Source organism: Podarcis gaigeae (assembly GCF_964106915.1).
Source record: "Podarcis gaigeae genome assembly, chromosome: 10".
Classification (NCBI taxonomy): domain Eukaryota; kingdom Metazoa; phylum Chordata; class Lepidosauria; order Squamata; family Lacertidae; genus Podarcis; species Podarcis gaigeae.
Genome location: NC_139686.1, coordinates 3,330,033 through 3,355,072, shown reverse-complemented (window position 1 = coordinate 3,355,072; position 25,040 = coordinate 3,330,033). Strand labels below are relative to the sequence as shown.

Below are 25,040 nucleotides of genomic sequence, written 5' to 3'. Positions count from 1 at the left end.
ATAAAAAAGAATACAATCATTTTAAAAAAGAAAAAGAACAGATTAAACCTTTACATAACTTTCTTCCTTTACTTTTTTCCTTGACCTCCTCAGACCTCCCATTTTTGTATTCTAGTTCGAATTGTTATTTCAGCAAATCCTTCCAACCTTGTTTTCATTTAAATAATTTAATTTAATATATTATAAATTTACGTTCTCTCTTTCATCAATTTCATCAACTCATTTTTACTTAATCCTTTATATCATTTCTACCAAAACCACATAATTTTCTTTTTCCAACATCTTTCTAACAATCCTTAATTTTACAATATTTTTGAAGATATACTTTAAACTTTTTCCAATCTTCTTCCACCAACTCTTCTCCTTGGTCCCGGATTCTGCCAGTTCCATATATTCCATCACCTTCGTCTGCCATTCTTTCCGGGTGGGTAAATCTTGTGTCTTCCAATACTTTGCGATGAGTATTCTTGCTGCTGTTGTGGCATACATAAAAAAAGTTCTATCCTCCCTTCGCACCAATTGGCCGACCATGCCCAGGAGAAAGGCCTCTGGTTTCTTCTGAAAGGTATATTTAAATACCTTTTCATTTCATTATATATCGTCTCCCAGAAGACCTTAATCCTAGGACACGTCCACCAAAGGTGAAAGAATGTGCCCTCAATCTCTTTACATTTCCAACATTTGTTATCGGGCAAATGATAAATTTTTGCCAGCTTGACTGGGGTTAAGTACCACCTGTAGATCATTTTCATTATATTCTCTCTTAAGGCATTACAAGCCGTAAACTTAATACCTGTGGTCCATAACCTTTCCCAGTCAGCCATCATAATGTTGTGTCCAACATCTTGTGCCCATTTAATCATAACAGATTTAACCGTTTCATCTTGTGTGTTCCATTTCAACAGCAAGTTATACATTCTTGATAAGTTCTTGGTTTTAGGATCTAACAGTTCTGTTTCCAATTTCAATTTTTCCACCTGAAAACCAATTTTCTTGTTCAAATTATAAACCTGCCTTATTTGATAAAGTCATAGACCAAATGGAGCAAACAGCACGCAGACCTAGTGGTGGGAGGAAAAAATCCTTAAATAAGAAACACGGGGGAATGATTAATGGACTTCAATGTCTGTACACTAATGCGCAAAGCATGGGTAATAAACAAGATGAGCTTGAGCTCTTGGTACAGCAAACTAAATATGACATAATAGGCATCACTGAAACCTGGTGGGATAAGTCCCACGACTGGAATGTAATAATGGAGGGATACAATCTATTTCAGAGAAACAGACCAGACAAGAAAGGAGGAGGAGTGGCGTTATATGTCAGGGATGTGTATACCTGTGAAGAGATCCAAGATTTAGAAGCTCAAAGCCAAAGTGAGAGCATTTGGGTCAAAATTAAGGGAGAGAAGAATAACAGGGACCTCATTGTGGGAGTTTACTATAGATCCCCAAGCCAAACGGAGGACATAGATGATGCCTTCCTGGAACAGATGGCCAAGCATGCAAAAGGAAGGGAAATAGTAGTAATGGGGGACTTCAATTACCCGGATATTTGCTGGATGTCAAACTCAGCCAAGAGCATAAGGTCAAACAGATTCCTCACTGGCCTTGCAGACAACTTCGTTGTCTAGAAAGTGGGAGAAGGAACAAGAGGAACAGCCATTTTAGATCTTAGATCTGGTCCTAACCAATGTTGATGACCTGGTTAGTGGGGTAGAAGTGGAAGGATCTTTAGGCGTGAGTGATCATGCTCTTCTGAAGTTTACTATACAGCAGAAAGGAGCAGCCAAGCATACTGTTGGAATTCTGCCTCGGTCAGAGGAATGTGCCTACCTCTCCAGGCACCGGCTGAATTCCTTTTGACCTCCCCCTGCGACTCCCGGCAGGCAAACAGGCGAGGTCTGTATCGGCGATTTTTCCCAGACTGTGAGAAAAACACACCACTGCCTCTCTCTCTCCTCCCTGCTACCCCAGGGAGGGGAATCAGACTCAGACAGAAATGTAACTACATGTCTTTATTTCTGTCTTTAGCAGCCATACAGATAAAGATGTCTGCACTCTTTACAACCAACAGCAGAGAGACTAAACTCCACCCTTGTACATCCTGTACAGGTCATATGACACACACTGAGCTCACATCCGGTGCTCAATACGGAGAATGGACTGCCCCTTTCTTGCCATGGTAACAGTCACAAACATCCTGTCTGGCTTTCCAGCCACCAGCAGCTGGCTTAGCTGCCGCTGCTTGCTTCCGCATTGCTTCTTTATGGTAACACACACTGAGACTCAATTTCTTGACTTTAAGAAAGCCGACTTCATAAAACTTAGGGAAGTGCTGGGTGAGATCCCATGGACAGTAATACTAAAAGGAAAGGGAGTTCATGATGGCTGGGAGTTTATTAAGAGGGAGATAGTAAAAGCACAACTTCAGGCAATACCAATGTGACGGAAATATGGAAGGTGCCTAAAGAAGCCAGGGTGGCTATCTAAAGAACTTTTAACTGAGTTAAGATTAAAAAAGGATGTGTACAAAAAATGGAAAAGGGGGGAAACCACCAAAGAGGAATTCAAACAAATAGCCAGCACGTGTAGACACAAAGTCAGAAAAGCTAAAGCACAGAATGAACTCAGGCTTGCTAGAGAGGTTAAAAGCAACAAAAAAGGCTTTTATGGGTATGTTCGTAGCAAAAGGAAGAAGAAAGAAACAGTGGGGTCACTCAGAGGAGAAGAGGGTGAAATGCAAACAGGGGACACAGAACTGAACTCCTCAATGAACTCCTCAATGCCTTCTTTGCCTCAGTCTTCTCCGATAAAGAAAACAATGCCCGACCTGAAGAATTTGGAGCAAATGATTCAGCAGAGGAAACACAGCCCAGAATAACTAAGGAGATAGCACAAGAATACTTGGCTACTTTAGATCTATTCAAGTCTCCAGGGCCAGATGAACTGCATCCAAGAGTATTAAAAGAACTGGCAGATGTGATCTCAGAACCACTGGCAGTCATCTTTGAGAATTCCTGGAGAACAGGCGAAGTCCCGGCAGACTGGAGGAGGGCAAATGTTGTCCCTATTTTCAAAAAGGGGAAAAGAGAGGACCCAAATAATTACCGCCCAGTCAGTCTGACATCAATACCAGGGAAGATTCTGGAGCAGATCATTAAGCAAACAGTCTGTGAGCACCTAGAAAGGAATACTGTGATCACCAATAGTCAGCATGGATTTCTGAAAAATAAGTCATGTCAGACTAACCTAATCTCGTTTTTTGACAGAATTACAAGCCTGGTAGATGAAGGGAACGCAGTGGATGTAGTCTACCTTGATTTCAGCAAGGTATTGGACAAGGTGCCCCATGATATTCTTGTAAAGAAGCTGGTAAAATGCGGACTTGACTATGCTACCACTCAGTGGATTTGTAACTGGCTGACTGACCAAACCCAAAGGGTGCTCATCAATGGTTCCTCTTCATCCTGGAGAAGAGTGACTAGTGGGGTGCCACAGGGTTCTGTCTTGGGCCTGGTCTTATTCAACATCTTTATCAACGACTTGGATGATGGACTCAAGGGCATCCTGATCAAATTTGCAGATGACACCAAACTGGGAGGGGTGACTAACACCCCAGAGGACAGGATCACACTTCAAAACGACCTTGACAGATTAGAGAACTGGGCCAAAACAAACAAGATGAATTTTATTAGGGAGAAATGTAAAGTATTGCACTTGGCCAAAAAAAATGAGAGGCACAAATACAAGATGGGTGACACCTGACTTGAGACCAGTACATGTGAAAAGGATCTAGGAGTCTTGGTTGACCACAAACTTGACATGAGCCAACAGTGTGACGCAGCAGCTAAAAAAGCCAATGCAATTCTTGGCTGCATCAATAGGAGTATAGCATGTAGATCAAGGGAAGTAATAGTGCCACTGTATTCTGCTCTGGTCAGACCTCACCTGGAGTACTGTGTCCAGTTCTGGGCACCACAGTTCAAGAAGGACACTGACAAACTGGAACATGTCCAGAGGAGGGCAACCAAAATGGTCAAAGGCCTGGAAACAATGCCTTAAGAGGAACGGCTAAGGGAGCTGGGCAAGTTTAGCCTGGAGAAGAGGAGGTTAAGGGGTGATATGATAGCCATGTTCAAATATATAAAAGGATGTCACATAGAGGAGGGAGAAAGGTTGTTTTCTGCTGCTCCAGAGAAGCAGACACAGAGCAATGGTTCCAAACTACAAGAAAAAAGATTCCACCTAAACATTAGGAAGAACTTCCTGACAGTAAGAGCTGTTCGACAGTGGAATTTGCTGCCAAGGAGTGTGGTGGAGTCTCCTTCTTTGGAGGTCTTTAAGCAGAGACTTGACAACCATATGTCAGGAGTGCTCTGATGGTGTTTCCTGCTTGGCAGGGGGTTGGACTCGATAGCCCTTGTGGTCTCTTCCAACTCTATGATTCTATGATTCTATGATAATAATGAATCCAATCTCGTACTTTAGTTTTTAATCTGTCAAAGCTCTGCAGTTTTAATCTATCTCCATCCTGCTCCAAAATTTTCCAATGTTTCGGCCAATTTGTCTCCATATTAAGTTTTTTCAGAGCCTTAGCCTCCATTGGTGACAGCCACCTTGGCATTTTACTTTCAAGCAAGTCCTTATATCTCATCCAACTGTCTTAGAGAAGCCACTCTGGATTTCTGTAGGTTTTCCTCCATAGCATTTTCTTATCTTAAAGATAACTCAAGAGGAAGTGAGGGAGTGCACCAAAGTATTACAACCAGAGTTTTCCTTCTCGATGGGCTCCCTTCCCTGGTTGACGAGCCCCATCTGCCCTCATTTCCTCTGCAGAATGGGCATAATCTGTCTTCTTGACTGTGGGATTCACTGTTGTTCTCCTCCTCTCCATCCACCAGGGCCTTTCTTCACCTGCAGCAGAATTCCCCAACCCACCAAGGATTTGAGACCCATCAGGTATCCTCAACTGGTTTAGCTGGCTGGTTGAAGCCGTACCTGGGATTGTGGCCCCTGTTCCATGCTGACAGCTTCTGGAAGCCACAGGTGAGAGCTGAGTGGAGGGTGAGGACCAATGGTGGATAAATTACCCCGTAAGGTGCATGACATTTCCCCCACCAAAGGTACTAACGCTCTCCTAACACCCCATGACATTGTATTATTATAATATTTAAGACAGAACAGGAATAAATTCATGTTCACAGAAATAACACAACTTCAGGCCATTCATGAATCAATAATACATTTTCAAGGTACTACACATTCCACTAAGTACAGTTTATCTATTTGCATTGAATATCCTGCTTTTCAGTGTCAGTTTCGGATAGTTCTTCGTCAGAAGACGTACACAAGATCAGACTGCAAATCATTCTTTAAAAAATCAAGCTGCTTTCTGAACATGGATTGAGGATTTGGAAAGCTGCTCATGAATTACTATCATTTGACATGGCAACTTCATTTCCTAAAAATTGGGAACATGGGTAGGAGGTGAGGGAGTGTAGGAGAGGTTGAAATAGGAGAAGGTGCTAATGGAGCTTGATGTCTTCGCTTTCCCTTCGTTCTCTTCCTTGAAACCCAAACAGGATTCCCTTTCCTCCCACTCTGAAGAAGGAGATGGAGAAGACAGTCAAAACTCCAGGGAATGGTGCACCTTTCCCCCCCATTAGGAATAGAAATGAAAATGTGTGAAAAGTGGAATATGCTTCATTGAATGAGAACACATAGTTCACATCAACGACCTCCAACAGGGGAGAAACCACTTAAAGGTATGGAGTGTGGGAAAAGTTTCAGTCAGAGTGGATACCTCAGTATACAACAACGGACACAAACAGGGGAGAAACCATTTAAATGCATGGAGTGTGGAAAGAGCTTCAGTCAGAGTGGACAACTTAGAAGACATCAACGGACTCACACAGGGGAGAAACCATTTAAATGCCTAGAGTGTGGAAAGAGCTTTGGTTTCAACGCAAACCTCAATAGACATCAAAGGACTCATACAGGGGAGAAACCATATAAATGTATGGAATGCGGAAAGAGCTTCAGTCAGAATGGAGACCTTAAATTTCACCACCGGATTCACACAGGGGAGAAACCATTTAAATGCAAGGAGTGTGGAAAGAGCTTCATTAAGAGTGGACACCTTAATATACATCAGCGGACTCACACAGGGGAGAAACAATTTAAATGTATGGAGTGTGGAAAAAGCTTCGGTTTCAATGCAACCCTCCGAAGACATCAACAGACTCACACAGGAGAGAAACCATTTAAATGCATGGATTGTGAAAGAAGCTTTAGTGATAATGGATCCCTCAGAAAACATCAACGGACTCACACAGGAGAGAAACCATATAAATGTATGGAGTGCAGAAAGCGCTTTAGTGATAGTGGATCCCTTAGAAAACATCAACAGACTCACACAGGAGAGAAACCATTTAAATGTATAGAGTGTGGGAAAAGCTTCAGTTTCAATGCAACCCTCCGAAGACATCAACAGACTCACACAGGAGAGAAACCATATAAATGTATGGAGTGTGGAAAGAGCTTCAGGAGGAGTGGACACCTCAATATTCATCATCGTACTCACACGGGTGAAAAACCATATAAATGTATGGAGTGTGGAAAGAGATATAGTGATAATGGACAACTTAGAACACATCAACTTACGCACACAGCGGAGAAACCATATAAATGTATGGAGTGCGGAAAAAGATATAGTGATAATGGATCCCTTAGAAAACATCAAAGGACTCACACAGGGGAGAAACCGTATAAATGTATGGAGTGTGGAAAGAGTTTCAGTCAGAGTGGACACCTCAATATTCATCATCGGACTCACACGGGTGAAAAACCTTATAAAGGTATGGAGTGTGGAAGGAGCTTTAGTGATAGTGGACAACTTAGAACACATCAACGGACTCACACGGGTGAAAAACCATATAAATGTATGGAGTGCGGAAAGAACTTTAGTGATAGTGGATCCCTTAGAAAACATCAACTGACTCACAGGGGAAAAACCATTTAAATGCCTGGAGTGTGGAAAGAGCTTCAATTTCAATGCAACCCTTAGAAGACATCAAGAGACTCACACGGGTGAAAAACCATTTAAATGCTGGAGTGTGGAAATGTCTTCAATCGGAGTGGAAATCTAAGAAAACATCAGCAGACTTACATTGGAGAAACCATTTAAATGTATGGAGTGTCGAAGGAGCTGCAGGCAGAATGGAATCCTTGATTTTCATCAACAAACTCACACAAGAGACAAACCATATAAATGTCAGCAAAGGCGATAAGAGTTTCAGTCCTAGTGGAACATCAACAGACATGCACAGGAAGAACTTCAATATTTGCCACCCTACAAACTATCAACAAACTCAAAGAGGAGAAGCAGTTTAAATGGAAGGATTACAGAAAGTTCTTTCGTTATAATGGAGTGTTTAGGAAACATTTAGGGAGTCTCACAAGGGAGAACACATTTAGATGTATGGAGCGTGTGGACATGTTCCACTCAGAGGAAATCCGTTTTCCTGCTACAGGGCCAGCTGAGCCTGTTTCTCTTGTCATTATCTCCAACTAGGTAACTCCTGTCTAATCTGCTCTGTGTCTGTGTCTCTCCCTGCTTCTGAGACCACTGGAAACGAGGGGGGCCGTTTCTCCCCCTCCAGCTCCTCTTCTGAGGAAAGCTAATCTGCTTGAGAATGGATTCCCCCATATTTGGCTTCAGACCATTCCCTGACAAAACACATTGCCCTGTGTTCTTCCAGCCTCTTTCCTCCCTTGCTCCCTTCTGTCGGTGTGTGTGCCTGACTTAGATTTCCTGTCTGCTAATTTTTTTTTACTATTGAAACTGGATCTGCTCTCAGGAGCTACGTTTTGTGCCTCACTGGGGACCCAGTGAGAACTGTATGCTTTGAAGGCTCAGTAAAGTATTACTGAAGAAGTCCTGATGCTTCTGTGTCGGATTTTGACCTCAGTGTGGGTCTTGCTCTACACGTGGCCCGTACTCCGGTTATACTTAGCTCATGCCCTGGAGTTGCTCTACTCAAACATGCAAGATGGTTTTTGCCGCAAACTCACCCCCACCACTGCATGATCTCCAAACACTTCTTCTTCTCCAGAACTTCATCCCTGCCTCCTGCGCGTTCTGAAGAAAACTTGAAATACTGAAATTGAATGGGAGATTTCCCCACAAGCCTAATTTGAAGAGGGGGAAGGAGGGGCTGCAGGTACGAAGGAAGTGATAATGGAAGACTTAGAAAACATCAACGGACTCACACAGGGGAGAAACCATTTAAATGTATGGAGTGTGGAAAGAGCTTTAGTGATAATGGACAAATTAGAAAACATCAACGGACTCACACAGGGGAGAAACCATATAAATGTATGGAGTGTGGAAAGAGCTTCAGTCAGAGTGGACACCTCAATATACATCAACGGACACACACAGGAGAGAAACCATTTACAGGTAAGGAGTGTGGAAAGAGTTTTAGTGATAATGGAAAACTTAGAAGACATCAACAGACTCACACAGGAGAGAAACCATTTGAATGCCTGGAGTGCGAAAAGAGCTTCAGGAAGAATGAACACCTTATAAAACATCAGCAGATGCACAGGGGTTGTTGTTGTTGTTGTTTAGTCGTTTAGTCCGACTCTTCGTGACCCCATGGACCAGAGAACGCCAGGCACCTCTGTCCTCCACTGCCTCCCGCAGTTTGGTCAAACTCATGCTGATAACCTCGAAAACACTATCCAACCATCTCGTCCTCTGCCGTCCCCTTCTCCTTGTGCCCTCCATCTTTCCCAACATCAGGGTCTTCTCCAGGGAGTCTTCTCTTCTCATGAGGTGGCCAAAGTACTGGAGCCTCAGCTTCACAATCTGTCCTTCCAGTGAGCACTCAGGGTTGATTTCCTTCAGTATGGAGAGGTTTGATCTTCTTGCAGTCCATGGGACTCTCAAGAGTCTCCTCCAGCACCATAATTCAAAAGCATCAATTCTTCGGCGATTAGCCTTCTTTATGGTCCAGCTCTCACTTCCATACATCACTACTGGGAAAACCATAGCTTTAACTATACGAACCTTTGTTGGCAAGGTGATGTCTCTACTTCTCAAGATGCTGTCTAGGCCTGTCATTGCCCTTCTCCCAAGAAGCAGGCGTCTTTTAATTTCGTGGCTGCTGTCACCATCTGCAGTGATCATTGAGCCCAAGAAAGTAAAATCTCTCACTACCTCCATTTCTTCCCCTTCTATTTGCCAGGAGGTGATGGGACCAGTGGCCATGATCTTCGTTTTTTTGATGTTGAGCTTCAGACCATATTTTGCGCTCTCCTCTTTCACCCTCATTAAAAGGTTCTTTAATTCCTCCTCACTTTCTGCCATCAAGGTTGTGTCATCTGCATATCTGAGGTTGTTGATATTTCTTCCGGCAATCTTAATTCCGGCTAGGGATTCATCCAGCCCAGCCTTTCGCATGATGAATTCTGCATATAAGTTAAATAAGCAGGGAGACAAAATACAGCCTTGTCGTACTCCTTTCCCAATTTTGAACCAATCAGTTGTTCCATATCCAGTTCTAACTGTAGCTTCTTGTCCCACATAGAGATTTCTCAGGAGACAGATGAGGTGATCTGGCACTCCCATTTCTTTAAGAACTTGCCATAGTTTGCCGTGGTCGACACAGTCAAAGGCTTTTGCATAGTCAATGAAGCAGAAGTAGATGTCTTTCTGGAACTCTCTAGCTTTCTCCATAATCCAGCGCATGTTTGCAATTTGGTCTCTGGTTCCTCTGCCTCTTCTAAATCCAGCTTGCACTTCTGGGAGTTCTCGGTCCACATACTGCTTGAGCCTTCCTTGTAGAATTTTAAGCATAACCTTGCTAGCGTGTGAAATGAGTGCAATTGTGCGGTAGTTGGAGCATTCTTTGGCACTGCCCTTCTTTGGGATTGGGATGTAGACTGATCTTCTCCAATCTTCTGGCCACTGCTGAGTTTTCCAAACTTGCTGGCATATTGAGTGTAGCACCTTAACAGCATCATCTTTTAAAATTTTAAATAGTTCAGCTGGAATGCCATCACTTCCACTGGCCTTGTTATTTGCAGTGCTTTCTAAGGCCCATTTGACTTCACTTTCCAGGATGTCTGGCTCAAGGTCAGCAACCACACTACCTGGGGTATACGAGACATCCATTTCTTTCTGGTATAATTCCTCTGTGTATTCTTGCCACCTCTTCTTGATGTCTTCTGCTTCTGTTAGGTCCTTTCCACTTTTGTCCTTTATTATGGAAATCTTTGTACGAAATTTCAAGAAAATTGGAGATATGAAAGGAACATTTCGTACATTTCGTAGATCTCTGGTTCTTCCCATTCTATTGCTTTCCTCTATTTCTTTGCATTGCTCATTTAAGAAGGTCTTCTTGTCTCTCCTTGCTATTCTTTGGAAATCTGCATTCAATTTCCTGTATCTTTCACCATCTCCCTCGCATTTTGCTTGCCTTCTCTCCCCCGCTATTTGTAAGGCCTCATTGGACAGCCACTTTGCTTTCTTGCATTTCCTTTTCATTGGGATGGTTTTCGTTGCTGCCTCCTGTATAATGTTACGAGCCTCCATTCATAGTTCTTCAGGCATTCTGTCCACCAAATCTAAATCCTTAAACCTGTTCCTCACTTCCACTGTGTATTCATAAGGGATTTGACTTAGATTGTATCTTACCGGCCCAGTGGTTTTTCCTACTTTCTTCAGTTTAAGCTTGAATTTTGCTATAAGAAGCTGATGATCTGAGCCACAGTCAGCTCCAGGTCTTGTTTTTGCTGACTGTATAGAGCTTCTCCATCTTTGGCTGCAGAGAATATAATCAATCTGATTTCGATGCTGCCCATCTGGTGATGTCCATGTGTAGAGTCGTCTCTTGTGTTGTTGGAAAAGCGTGTTTGTGATGACCAGCTTGTTCTCTTGACAGAACTCTATTAGCCTTTGCCCTGCTTCGTTTTGATCTCCAAGGCCAAACTTGCCAGTTGTTCCTTTTATCTCTTGACTCCCTACTTTAGCATTCCAATCCCCTATAATGAGAAGAACATCCTTCTTTGGTGTCACTTCTATAAGGTCTTGTAAGTCTTCATAGAATTGGTCAATTTCAGTTTCTTCAGCACAAGTAGTTGGTGCATAAACTTGGATTACTGTGATGTTAAAAGGTCTGCCTTGGATTCGTATCGAGATCATTCTATCATTTTTGAGATTGCATCCCAGTACAGCTTTCGCCACTCTTTTGTTGACTATGAGGGCCACTCCATTTCTTTTACGGGTTTCTTGCCCACAGTAGTAGATATGATGGTCATCCGAACTGAATTCACCCATTCCCGTCCATTTTAGTTCACTGATGCCCAGGATGTCAATATTTATTCTTGCCATCTCATTTTTGACCACCTCCAACTTACCCAGGTTCATGGTTCTTACATTCCAGGTTCCTATGCAATATTTTTCTTTACAGCATTGCACTTTCCTTTCGCTTCCAGGCATATCCGCAACTGAGCGTCCTTTCGGCTTTGGCCCAGCCGCTTCATCAGCTCTGGATCTACTTGTACTTGGCCTCCGCTCTTCCCCAGTAGCATGTTGGACGTCTTCCGACCTGAGGGGCTCATCTTCCAGCGTCATATCTTTTATATGCCTGTTGTCTTTGTCCATGGAGTTTTCTTGGCAGGGATACTGGAGTGGCTTGCCGGTTCCTCCTCCAGGTGGATCACGTTTGGTCAAAACTCTCCACTATGACCTGCTCATCTTGGGTGCCCTGCTCGGCATAGTTCATAGCTTCTCTGAGTTCTTCAAGCCCCTTCGCCACGGCAAGGCAGTGATCCATGAAGGGGGACGCACAGGGGAGAAGCTGTTTAAATGTATGGACTATGGAAGGAGCAGCAGTCAGAGTGGAACCCTTGATTTATGTCAACAAACTCACACAAAAGCCAAACAAAAGTAGATAGAGGTTCAGTCTTAGTGGATGTTCTAAATCACCAGACTCATGGACAGGAAGAACTTTAGGAGTTGAATCCCTTAAAACCATCAACAAACTCAAAGAGGAGAAGCAGCTTAAATGAAAAGATTGCAAAAAGTGCTTTATTTAGAATGGAGTCTTCCAGAGACTCTCACATGTAAGAACCCATTTAGATGTATGGAGTGTGGGACGTCTTCCTCTCAGAGTCCACTCTTTTCTTCACAGAAATGAACTCAGGAGGAAATCAGTCTTTAACACATGTTGTGTATGTGAAGTTCTGGTATTTATGTGTAAAACTGTATAGTAATGAAATATTGAAGGCAATGTCAAACAATGTGATTATAATCTAAGATGTAAAGTCCCTTTCGATAGAGAAGGGGTGAGGGTTTATCTGGATTTCTGGTGGTTAGTGAGGGCTGGGCGATATATTGTCCCATACTGGTTTCTTGACCACATCGTGATAACCTTCCAAAAACAATTGATATGGCAACACACCACAGATCACAGAGTCTGTTTCTGGGATGCTCATTTGTCTGGAAGCAGCCGGCAGAAAGCTTTGCTTTGTGAAGCCCCTGAATATGCCGAGTTGCTGACTTCCCTCCCAGACGACAGGAAGTGAAACACACACCTCCATTGCCCTGCGTCCTTCCAGCCTCTTTCCTCCCTTTTCCCTTCTGCCAGTTTGTGTGCCTGACTTAGATATCCTGTGTGCTGTATGATTTTACTGCTGAAACTGGATTTGCTCTCAGGAGCTAAGTTTTGTGCCTCACTGGGGACCCAGTGAGAACTGTAGGCTTTGAAAGCTCAGTAAACTATTACTGAAGAAGTCCTGCTGCCTCTGTGCATGTTTTTGACCTCAGCGTGGGACTTGCTCTACACGTGGCCCCCTACCCCGCTGATACTTAGCTCATGCCCTGGAGTTGCTGTACTCAAGCATGCAACACAAGTGCATATGTGTGTGACTGGTTTTTTGCACCAAACTCTGTCACCCCACCTTCGCATGATTTCTGAACACTGCTTCTTCACCAGAACTTCTCCCTGCCTCCTACGCATTCTGAAGAAAACTTAAAATACTGTAATTTAATGGGAGATTCCCCACCCCAAGCCTTATTGCAAGAGGGGGAAGGAGGGGCTGCAGGTACCAGGGAAGTCTCCTGGGGGGCCCATCTTCCCCCACGAACCCCATGGGGCAACCCCAGAGGTCCTGCTTATTCTGGTGTTTGCGGAAGATAGTATTTTTCCATAGTCCCAGAAGTTATTATTCTTCCTGTCAGAGGACCAGTGTACATACTATTATCGTAATGAATTTACTGTTGTTGCTGCTGTTGCTGTCATGGGCTGGCTGGGTGAAAGGGGGGGAGGCACCAGCTGGGGAACCCCCAAGGGAAGAAGGCTCGGGTCTTGTATGCCCCCAAAGGCTATCAAAACTCCTAGGTCTGGCCAATTAAAGGCTGATATGGGAGCCATTGGGGGCCAGGTCGGTTCTTTCATTTTCTCCTCTCCTCTGGAAAAGTGCTCTTTCTTTTGGGGTTTGATTACTTCTGCCTCCTTCAGTGCCCACTGCACCATCAGCGAGGTGCAATACTCTCCTTTGAACTTATTTTGGGCTCTCTCTCAGGACTGCTACCCAGGAGTCTGCCTATGCAAACTGCTCTGAACATCCAGGGTGTTTTGTCATGCTTCTAGAGACCTGGTTGGTTAGGTCCAGGTCCTACAAGCCCGGGGGGGGGGGCTGTACGCAGGGAGTTCTCACTTGTTTGGGGTTCGTCGCTCCACCGTATTTGCATTTGAGTTTGCCAAAATTATTCACCATGCCTTGTAACGGAGTCCATTCCTCCTGTGAGTGTGACCCGTCCCCCCCCGCCCATTATGCCCTCCTGCTTAAGTTGCACACAAGGGGGACTCCCTGCCCTTCCGACATGTTGCAGATAAAATAAAAGGTGGGGGGAAACCTTTTGAAAAGAGACTGGTGGCCTGCTGCCCCAGCAAGGCCGACAGTGAGAAAGTCTATGGAAAGAAAAGACTCGAAAAGCCCCCCCCCCTCAGCTGCACAGCCCGCCAGTCCTGGGCAGAGAACTCGCAGTTGTGCCAAGGGGGGAATGAGCCCGATCTCTGCAGCCCCAGCCCTCAGCCGGAGAGGAGCCTTCAAGCAAAACACAAAGTGAGAAAACTTTCCCCTCTTTCCTCACAGCCTCAGTCCATCTTGGCCAAGAAAGAGACAATAAAATAAATAGACATACATAGAGCTGGCAGCCTCTTGTTGCGGGGGGGGGGTCCCCCCTCTCTCACACACACAAACACACACACAGCTGGCCCTCCAGCCCCAGCTCCCCTGGCTGAGCTGGAGACAAAAACGTCAATGCAAAGCACACAAAAAGAAAGCTCTTTCCCCCAAAAGTGCAATTTTAACTGCTAGCAAAACACACAGAGCATTCCTCCCCCTTTTGCCTGAGACACACACAGAGCCACAGCCCACGGCTCCCTCCATTTCAAGTAATGGGGGTCCCGCACAGCCCTCAGCATCCTGGGGATTGCTTTGCTCCGGTGGGGAGGGGGGACTATTTTGCTTGCTGAGGGCAGGAGTCACAATCCTATCACATTGCGGGGTGTCAGGCTTTAGGCAAGGGGGTGAGGCTTGGGTGGGCCCGTCCTGTTCACAGTGAATTCTCAGTCCTTTGGGGTTCATCGCTCCACCACAACCCCACTTTCCCACACCTTTTAACTACCCTCTTCCCCAAAGCACCACAACAGTATTCACACATCCCCCTAGCTGCAAGGCTTTCCTGCGCTTCCCCTTGGAAAGTATCAGGATTCAATCCACCATCCCGATGGATTTCTGTCTTGACTGCCCCCCCCCCCTGGATTTAACAGCAGCAATACCTAAAACACAGACGGATCTAAGCTCGTGGCGTGGGGTGGGGGAAGGAAGGATTTTGCAATATAAACATTGTGGGGGGGGACCCCACTTTTGCAGGAGGATTGCCGGGATCAGCCCAGCCCCAATCTCCTGATTCACAGAAGGAAGAGGGGAGGGGGGAACCTTCCTCTCCTCCCCGACCCCAAATTCCACCCTCCCGGCACATCCTTCCCACACCTCGCCACCGCAAACCCCAAATCCCCTCCCCAATATGATGCTCCTCCTCCTCGCCATCCGGCTCCTGCTCCGGGAATGTGGGGGGGTGAGCCCCCCTCCCAAACTGCCTGCTTCTCCCGCAAGTGGAGCTTCTGCGCCGGATTGCTGCTCTGCAGGTTGCTCTAGGGGCGCGCGCTTTCGGAAAGGGGAGGAGGGGCGGCAGGTAAATCTCCCCCCACCCAAGTGGATGTTGCAGGAAAGGAAAGGAGAATCCTGAGCGAGGACTAAGAGGTAAAGGGGTCGCGGGGGGGGGGGGGAGGCGAGAGAAGGATCCAGAGACCCCCTCCAGCTCCCGAAAGCCCCTTTCGTGGATCTGGATCCCTGCACGCGTGCTGAGAAAGGGTTTTCCTTGGACCCTTAGGAAGCCCACCCAGGGGATCCCAACGAAACCCCCTCGCCCCATTTCCCCGCGCAGGCATCTCTGGGGCCCTGTGGCTTCCGCGCCGAGAGAGGTGAGCCATGAATGGGTTAACGGGCGTGAGGGACGCCTGGATAGAGACCCCCCTGTCCCTCCCCTGCTCGTCTTGGGGGGGCCCATCAGACGGAGAGATGGGGGCGCAGGGCGACGGGTGAGCCACGCCAAGGGGGGCCTCTGGGTTCAGGGGAGACTCTGGGACAGAGGGAGGGGATCGAGGAAGTGGGGAGGGGGAGCATCCCTGGGGCAGGGAAGGGCAGGAATTTGAGGGGGGGAGAGAGCCAGGAAGACCAGTCTTTGGGGACACGTCTCCATCATGACACCTGCCTTGGATTCTCCCTCCCACCCAGGAATTGGCCACCCCTACAAAGCTACCAGTGGGATCCCTGGAAAGTGGGGGGTCATGTCTCCCCACCCTTTCCTTCCTGCAACCTCTATCCTCCTCCCACCCACTATCGTTTAAGGCAGCCTTGCAACCACAAGGGAGCACCCAGGGGTCTGAACACTCATCCCCAACACCACATTCTGGACATGGCCCAGGAGGAAGGAGGGGAACCACTGCATAGCAGGCCCCCCAGCTCCCCTAGAGGGTCCAGAAGGATACCATGGTCACAGGTCTCCAAAGCCGCTGAGAGATCCAGCAGAACCAGGAAAGAGCTTTTCCTCTCAGCCTCTAGACCGGGGGTTGGCAACCTGCGGCTCCAGAGCCGCATGTGGCTCTTTAAAGCCTTTGCTGCGGCTCCGGGGAGGAGGCGATGGGAGGAGGCGAGGAGCGGAGGCGAGGGGAGGAGGCGAGGGGAGGAGGCGATGGGAGGAGGCGAGGAGCGGAGGCGAGGGGAGGAGGCGAGGAGCGGAGGCGAGGGGAGGAGGCGAGGGGAGGAAGCGAGCGGCGGAGGCGAGGGGAGGAGGTGAGGGGAGGAGGCGTGGGGAGGAGGCGAGGAGTGGAGGCGAGGGGAGGAGGCGAGGAGCGGAGGCGAGGGGAGGAGGCGAGGAGCGGAGGCGAGGGGAGGAGGCGAGGGGAGGAAGCGAGCGGCGGAGGCGAGGGGAGGAGGTGAGGGGAGGAGGCGTGGGGAGGAGGCGAGGAGTGGAGGCGAGGGGAGGAGGCGAGGAGCGGAGGCGAGGGGAGGAGGCGAGGAGCGGAGGCGAGGGGAGGAGGCGAGGGGAGGAAGCGAGCGGCGGAGGCGAGGGGAGGAGGTGAGGGGAGGAGGCGTGGGGAGGAGGCGAGGAGCGGAGGCGAGGGGAGGAGGCGAGGAGCGGAGGCGAGGGGAGGAGGCGAGGGGAGGAAGCGAGCGGCGGAGGCGAGGGGAGGAGGTGAGGGGAGGAGGCGTGGGGAGGAGGCGAGGGGAGGAGGCGAGGAGTGGAGGCGAGGGGAGGAGGCGAGGGGAGGGGGCGAGGGGAGGGGGCGAGGAGTGGGCGAGGAGTGGAGGCGAGGCGAGGGGAGGGGAGGAAGCGAGGGGCGGAGGCGAGGGGAGGAGGCGAGGGGAGGAGGCGAGGAGGCGAGGGGAGGAGGCGAGGGGAGGAGGCGGAGGAGTTAGTTGCCTGAAGCCCCTTTTTAAACTTAAGCAGGGGGAAGTTTGGTGAATTGTTCTTTCCTTGGGGAAAGCAGGCTGCATTGAAAGGGGCCGTATACACTGGTCACTGTTTTGAAGGGGAGTGAAGAACACACACTCAAAAAAAGGTAACTTGTTAATTTTATTTCTATGAGGAGGAGTAATTCTGAGGGGTCAAACAAATGAATAATAAAAAGGTATTTTTATAATGACGAATGCCTCATTATTAATTATTATTTACATCAGCCACTGATTATGATTTATGGTACAATGGGGCCCTGATTAATTTTCTATGGCATTTTGGGGCATTGATTATTGGGCATAGCAAGTTGCGGTCGCGTGGAATTTGTGCTTTGTGACTGTTTGAGGTGGGGTTTTTTTCTTGGGAGGCTGGGCGGTGCGAAGAGAGGGAGGCTTGTGGTAGTGTCGGGGCTTGTCTCTAGCAAAGTAAGTCCTCGCCATTTGGTCACATGCGCAGCATTCTAGTTGTGGGGGTTAGGTGGCTTCGGCGCTCCAACGCTTGCTTTGCCGGCTGCTTTCAAAAGCGTCGGAAACAGCTGTGCTGTTGCTGGGTAACCGGATCGTCCCAGCAGCCATCTTATCTGCCCATGTGGTCTTCTGAGGCGGCCGCCATCTTACTATAGGAAATTCCACGTGGGAGTTAGTTGCCTGAAGCCCCTTTTTAAACTAAGCAGGGGGAAGTTTGGTGAATAGCTAACACTTTCCTTGGGGAACGTTATGCAACAGCTTATTGCTGGTCTTTCCCGCCTTTGTAAGCAGGCTGCATTGAAAGGGGCCATATACACTGGTCACTGTTTTGAAGTGGTATTTAATTTACTGGTTGTAAATTAAATATTTTAATTAGCTATTTGTCCTTTTTTCTTGAGATTGACAGCTGACTGCACGATCCTGTATATACAGCATTAAGGCAAGAAACAATATATACAGTGTTATATTTGTTTTAAATGTTGCAATGTTTTTGCGGCTCCCAGTTGTTGTTGTTTTTTTGGAAACGGGTCCAAGTGGCTCTTTTTGTCTTAAAGGTTGCAGACCCCTGCTCTAGACCATCGGAGATCATAATCCAGCGCAGCCAGGGCAGTTTCAGTCCCATGGTGAGGCCTGAATCCCAATTGGAAGGATAATGGTGGAAGAAGCTTTCCTGGTCCTGTACCCCCAAAAGCTACAAGCACAAGACTTTCATGAGCTTTGAAGGGGCCATCGGATACTTGGTGGTCTTTTATTCAAAAGACAAATACTCTGATTAGCTTTTAATTGATGTATGATATAAACAGCACTTCTGTTTTGCATATTCCACATTGGAGAGATTTTGATACACAGGTCTGAGATCATCGCTCCCCCTGAAACTGCTGTGTTAGCAGCACTGTGAGCCTGGACAGTGTGTTTGGGGGTCCTGGGCTGCCTAGACAACAAGACCCCCTTCTCAGCCTGGCTTATATGGTCCCAAGGAAAGCAGAGCAGTATGGTAGACACCAGCTTGGCTGCAGGCGTTGCTCGAAGGAGGTGTGCAGGGCACCATCCAACCATCTTAGAGACTCCACTCTGGATTTCTGTAGGTTTTCCTCCATAGCCTTTTCTTCTCCTGAAGATAACTCAAGAGGAAGTGAGGGAGTGAACCAAAGTATTGCAACCAGAGTTTTCCTTCTCGATGGGCTCCTTTCCCTGGTTGACGAGGCCCATCTGCCCTCATTTCCTCTGCATCATGGGCAGAATCTGCCTCCTTGACTGTGGGATTCACTGTTGTTCTCATCCTCTCCATCCACCAGGGCATGCCTTCACCTGCAGCAGAATTCCCCAACCCACCAAGGATTTGAGACCCATCAGGTATCCTCAACTGGTTTAGCCGACTGGTTGAAGCCGTACCTGGGATTGTGGCCCCTGTTCCATGCTGACAGCTTCTGGTAGCCACAGGTGAGAGCTGAGTGGAGGGTGAGGACCAATGGTGGATAAATTACCCCGTAAGGTGCATGACATTTCCCCCACCAAAGGTACTAACGCTCTCCTAACACCCCATGACATCGTATGATTATAATGTTTAAGACAGAACAGGAATAAATTCATGTCCACAGAAATAACACAACTTCAGGCCATTCGTGAATCAATAATACATTTTCAAGGTACTACACATTCCACTAAGTACAGTTTATCTATTTGCCTTGAATATCCTGCTTTTCAATGTAATTATAAGATAGTCCTGCGTCAGAAGATGGGGATGAGATCAGACAGCACATAATTCTTTAAAAAATCAAGCTGCTTTGTGAACATTGATTGAGGATTTTGAAAGTTGCTCATGAATTACTATCATTTGACATGGCAACTTCATTTCCTAAAAATTGGGAACATGGGTAGGAGGTGAGGGAGTGTAGGAGACGTTGAAATAGGAGAAGGTGGTAATGGAGCTTGATGTGTTCTCTTTCCCACAGTTTTCTTCCTTGAAACCAAAACAGGATTTCCTTTCCTCCCACTCTGAAGAAGGAGATGGAGAAGACCGTCAGAACTCCAGGGCATGGGTCACCTTTCGTTTCATTAGGAATAGAAATTAAAATGTGGAATATGCTTCATTGAATGAGAACGCCTAGTTCCCATCAACGACCTCCAACAGGGGAGAAACCACTTAAAGTTATGGAGTGTGGGAAAAGTTTCAGTCAGAGTGGACACCTCAGTATACATCAACGGACACAAACGGGATAAACCATTTAAATGCATGGAGTGTGGAAAGAGCTTTAGTGATAATGGAAAACTTAGAAGACATCAACGGACTCAGACAGGGGAGAAACCATTTAAATGCCTAGGAGTGCGGAAAGAGCTTTGGTTTCAACGCAAACCTCAATAGACATCAACGGACTCATACAGGGGAGAAACCATTTAAATAAATGGAGTGCGGAAAGAGCTCCAGTCAGAATGGAGACCTTAAATTACACCACCGGATTCAGACAGGGGAGAAACCATTTAAATGTATGGAGTGTTGAAAAAGCTTCGGTTTCCATTTGCTAACTGCTTTCCTTCCACTTCTCCTGCGCTCTCCATTCAATGTGAGACATATAGATGAAGGTCCATCTCCAAGAACAGGAGCTTCCCTGAGCACCCATTCAGCTGACCCCAAGCACCAAGCCTGGTCACTAATTCTCTGACTGACCCAGACCACAGTCCCTGGAGAAGATGTAGACCTGGGTCTCACATAATAGTCCACGTGGACCTCCTGAGGCCAATGGGACTGTGCAGGTGATTCATTAAGAGATAGAGGTGGATGGAGAATTATGATGCAGAGGATGGGGAATGTCCAAAGGAATCATGAACCAGAGAAAGAGAGGGCCTGTTCATGGAAAGAGAGCAGCTGTCTTTCCTTGTGAGGAAACAATCAATTTGAAAAGGCTGTATTCCAAGATCATGCTGCTTTATTAACGATGATTGAGTATTACGAAAGGTTGCTGATCCATTACTATCATTTGACATCATTGCATCTTCGTTTCCTAAAAACTGGGAACATGGGTAGGAGGCGGGGGAATATAGGAAATGTTGAAATAAGAAAAGCTGCTAATGGCGTATGATGTGTTCTCTTTCCCTTTGTTCTCTTCCTTGAAACCAAAATAGGATTTCCTTTCCGCCCATTCTGAAGAAGGTGATACAGAAGACAGAATTCTGGGAGATGGGGAACCTTTCATTTCATTAGGAATAGCCATTAAAAAGTGTGAAATGTGGAATATGCTTCACTGAATGAGCACACATATCTCACATCTATGAACTCAAACAGGGGAGAAACCATTTAAAGGTATGGAGAGTGAAAAAAGTTTCACTGATAGTGGAAAACTTAGAAGACATCAGTGGACTCACATGGGCAAGAAACGATTTCAATGCACAGAGTGTGGAAAGAACTTCAGTCAGAGGGGACACCTAAGTCTACATCAACAGGAACATAAAGGGAAGGAAACATTTAAATGTATGGAGTGTGGAAAGAGCTTTAGTCAAAATGGAAGCCACATCAATGGATTCACACAGTGGAGAAACTATTTGAATGCATGGAGTGCGGAAAGTTCTTCAGTCAGAATGGAGACCTTAAATTACACCAGCGGATTCACGCAGGGGAGAAACCATATAAATGTATGGAGTGCGGAAAGAGCTTCAGTCGGAGTGGACACCCCAATATACCCCATCGGACTCACACAGGAGAGAAACCATTTAAATGTTTGGAGTGCGGAAAGAGCTTCAGTCAGAATGGAGACCTTAAGGTGCACCAGAGGATTCACACAGGGGAGAAACCATATAAATGTATCGACTGTGGAAAGAGCTTCAGTTTCAATGGAAAACTTAGAACACATCAACAGACGCACACAGGGGAGAAACCATTTAAATGCATGGAGTGCGGAAAGAGATTTAGAGAAAATGGAAAACTTAGAAAACATCAAGGGACTCACACAGGGGACAAACCATTTAAATGTTTGGATTGTGGAAAGAGCTTCAGTCAGAATGGAGAACTTAAATTGCACCAGAGGATTCACACGGGGGAGAAAGCATATAAATGTTTGGAGTGCGGAAAGAGCTTTAGTGTTAATGGAAACCTTAGAACGCATCTACGGACTCACACAGGGGAGAAACCAGTTAAATGCATTGAGTACGGAAAGAGCTTCAGGCAGAATGGAAGCCTTAGAAAACATCAGCAGACACACAGGGGAGAAACTGTTTAAATGTATGGACTGTGGAAGGAGCTGCAGTCAGAGCGGAACCCTTGATTTATGTCAACAAACTCACACAAAACACAAACCTTATAAATATCAGGAAAGTAGATAGAGGTTCAGTCCTAGTGGAAGTTCTAAATCAACAGACTCACGGACTCAGGAGGAAATCAGTCTTTAATACATGTTGTGTATGTGAAGTTCTGGTATTTATGTGTAAAACTGTATAGTAATGAAATATTGAAGGCAATGTCAAACAATGTGATTATAATCTAAGATTTAAATTACCTTTCGACAGAGAAAGGGTGAGTGTTTATCTGGATTGCTGGTGGTCAGTGAGGATTAGGGCTGGGCGATATGTTGTCCCAAACTGGTTTCTAGGCCACATTGTGATAACCTTCCAAAAACAATTGATATGGCAAGACGCCACAGATTACAGTGTGTGTTTCTGGGATGCTGATTTGTCTGGAAGCAGCTGACAGAAATCTTTTCTTCATGAAGCCCCTGCAGATGCCGAGTTCCTGACTTCCCTCCCAGACGACAGGAAGCGAAAGACACACATCCATTGCCCTGTGTCCTTCCAGCCTCTTTCCTCCCTTGCTCCCTTCTGCCGGTGTGTCTGCCTGACTTAGATTTCCTGTGTGCTGTATTTTTTTTACTGCTGAAACTGGATTTGCTCTCAGGAGCTAAGTTTTGTGCCTCACTGGGGACCCAGTGAGAACTGTATGCTTTGAAAGCTCAGTAAACTATTACTGAAGAAGTCCTTCTGCCTCTGTGTGTGTTTTTGACCTCAGTGTGGGACTTGCTCTACACGTGGCCCCTACTCTCCTCCTGCCCTGGAGTTGCTTTACTCAAGCATGCAAGACGGGTGCATCTGTGTGCACTCAAAAGCAAATAAAGTAGGACTCGCCTTTCTATGAGAGTACAGTGGTACCTTGGGTTACAGACGCTTCACGTTACATACACTTCAGGTTACAGACTCTGCTAATCCAGAAATAGTACTTTGGGTTAAGAACTTTGCTTCAGGATGAGAACAGAAATCACACAGTGGCAGCGGGAGGCCCCATTAGCTAAAGTGGTCTCTAGGTTAAGAACAGGTTCAGGTTAAGAACGGACTTCCGGAAGGAATTAAGTTCTTAACCAGAGGTATCACTTTAATTTGTTTTCAACTGTTTTTAAAGATTTTGTAATTTGCTCTAGGAGATTCGGATTACAGACAGGGAACTAACAGTAATGATGATGATGATGATGTTACATTGCTTAACATGCTCCCACCCCAGTCATAAATACTTGAGGGCACTCCTGGGTCCATCATGGTCGCTTGAGGCCCATGTCCAGCTCAGGCTAGTTCCCCACCCTACAGACCTTTTGGGACAGAGAAGACATGGCCCTGGTCCTCCCTGCTCTGCACCAGATGGGATGGTTGCAACGCTCTCTGTGTGGAACTGCCTTGAAGGTGACTCGGGAACTGGCCCAAAATGCAGCAGCCAGATGATTGGCTGGGCTGCCTCTCTTTATGAATGGCATTTCTCTCCTACCTCTTTGTCCAAGGAGATCAAGGCAGCATCCATGGGTCTACCCCTCCCCACTGAGTCCCCCCACAACAAACACATTGGATTCCTGTTTTAAAACAGTTGCACTGGTTGTTTCCATTCCAGCAGGACATCTCCTGCTCTGGGTGCCTTGTGAGACCTCCAGTGGTGCTTTCATGGAACTATAGAGGTGGATGACACCCCAAGAATCATCTAGTCCAACCCCAGCAATCTCAGAGGCCACACTTGCATCTGGAGGAACTAAGTGTTAGAATATTTCCGTTCCATCTTAAGGGACAGGCATGACTGTTGTGTGTCACATGCCTGTTTACACTCCAGCACAGCTTGCTGGGAACTTCTCTTTGTTTACAGTGGTACCTTCGGTTACAGACGTTTCAGGTTACAGACACCGCTAACCCAGAAATATTACCTCGGGTTAAGAACTTTGCTTGAGGATGAGAACAGAAATCATGCTCTGGCGGCGTGGCAGCAGCAGGAGGCCTCATTAGCTAAAGTGGTGCCTCAGGTGGGGTGCTGTCTTGCATTGGACATGAAGGAGAGCAGACATGATTCCTTTGTCCTGATGTGTGCTGAATAAACTGCTTGTAAATCTGCTCACATATGCCTCTCCAGCCACTTCTGTTGTGTGTTTACTCTGCTGAGTGTGTGTGCCCAGTTTCTGAAGACTGCTGAAGCTCGGTTGCAGTTTCATGCTGATCCAAGGACTGGAGATCGCCCAGCACAGCTGGGGGGCTGCCATTTCCCCCCAATTCCTTGGCTGCATCCCAACACTAAGCACTGGAGGAGAAAATGAGCCCTGCAGGATCAGGCCAGAGGGCTCCCTCCTATAGGGGAGACAGAGCAGAGGAGCCATGCATCACCATCTCTTCCTCCACAGATTGGCCTCCTCCTCCTTTAACCACCTTTATTGGTGGCCTCTGCCTCTTGTGGGAGGGAGTGCCACAGGTTTTATTCTGTCCTGCCAGAGGAAGCGCTTTCTCTTTCTTTCCTTCCTTCCTTCCTTCCTTCCTTCCTTCCTTCATTCATTCCTTGCACCAGTGAGGTTTTAGGGACCAGGGTATATTTCATGTCTTAATGTTTCCATCCGCGGCCAACCTCTGTTATACAAGGGGACAGATCCATACATCCGAATGGGATTTCTCTCCATGCATTTCCCCGCTCCTGGATCCAAGGGGCCAGCAGCGCATCCATGCAAAGGAAGAGCAGAGCTGCCGCCCTCCTGCGCCCCTACACGCCCTGACTTGCCCCCCCTCTTTCCATGCAGCGCTGGGACCCCCGCTCTCCCCATGGGCCCCATGCTGGGAGAGAGGAGACTCACCGGATCCCAGCAGGCGCCCCCAGGCAGCCTCTGCAGAGCCGAACCAACGGGACCCCCACACGCCCGACTTCTTGCAGGAAAGGGAGGGGTTGGGCTTTCGCTCTGGAGGACCCTGTCCCCCCCCCCCGTCTTACTTTCCTGTCTAGGAATCTAGCTCGTTTCCGTTTAACTCATGGCAAGCCGAGAGAACCCAACTCACGCCTCTCCCTCTCGAGAGACGGAGCATCGCGCACCAATGGCATCCCGAAAAGGCGGAGGAGGAGAGGCTTATGGATTACTTCCGGAAAGGGATACATTCACTTTTGGACAGCAGCTGAAAGGCCCCCTAACAGCTGGCCCCTGAACACGGGTCCTAAGAAATCCTCACTGGCTCCCAGTCCGTTTCCGAGCACTGTTCAAAGTGTTG

General features: G+C 47.0%; 1 protein-coding gene across 1 annotated transcript; it reads left to right on the top strand.

Annotated features, from left to right (window-relative positions):
* Window positions 1-6,189: 6,189 nt before the first annotated feature.
* Window positions 6,190-21,917, top strand: LOC310825840 (uncharacterized protein; the record flags this gene model as incomplete). Its single annotated transcript, XM_083699662.1, has 2 exons — window positions 6,190-6,925; window positions 21,426-21,917. 2 exons carry the CDS (start codon window positions 6,190-6,192, stop codon window positions 21,773-21,775), a joined length of 1,086 nt encoding a protein of 361 aa, XP_083555788.1. The 3' UTR covers window positions 21,776-21,917.
* Window positions 21,918-25,040: the final 3,123 nt, after the last annotated feature.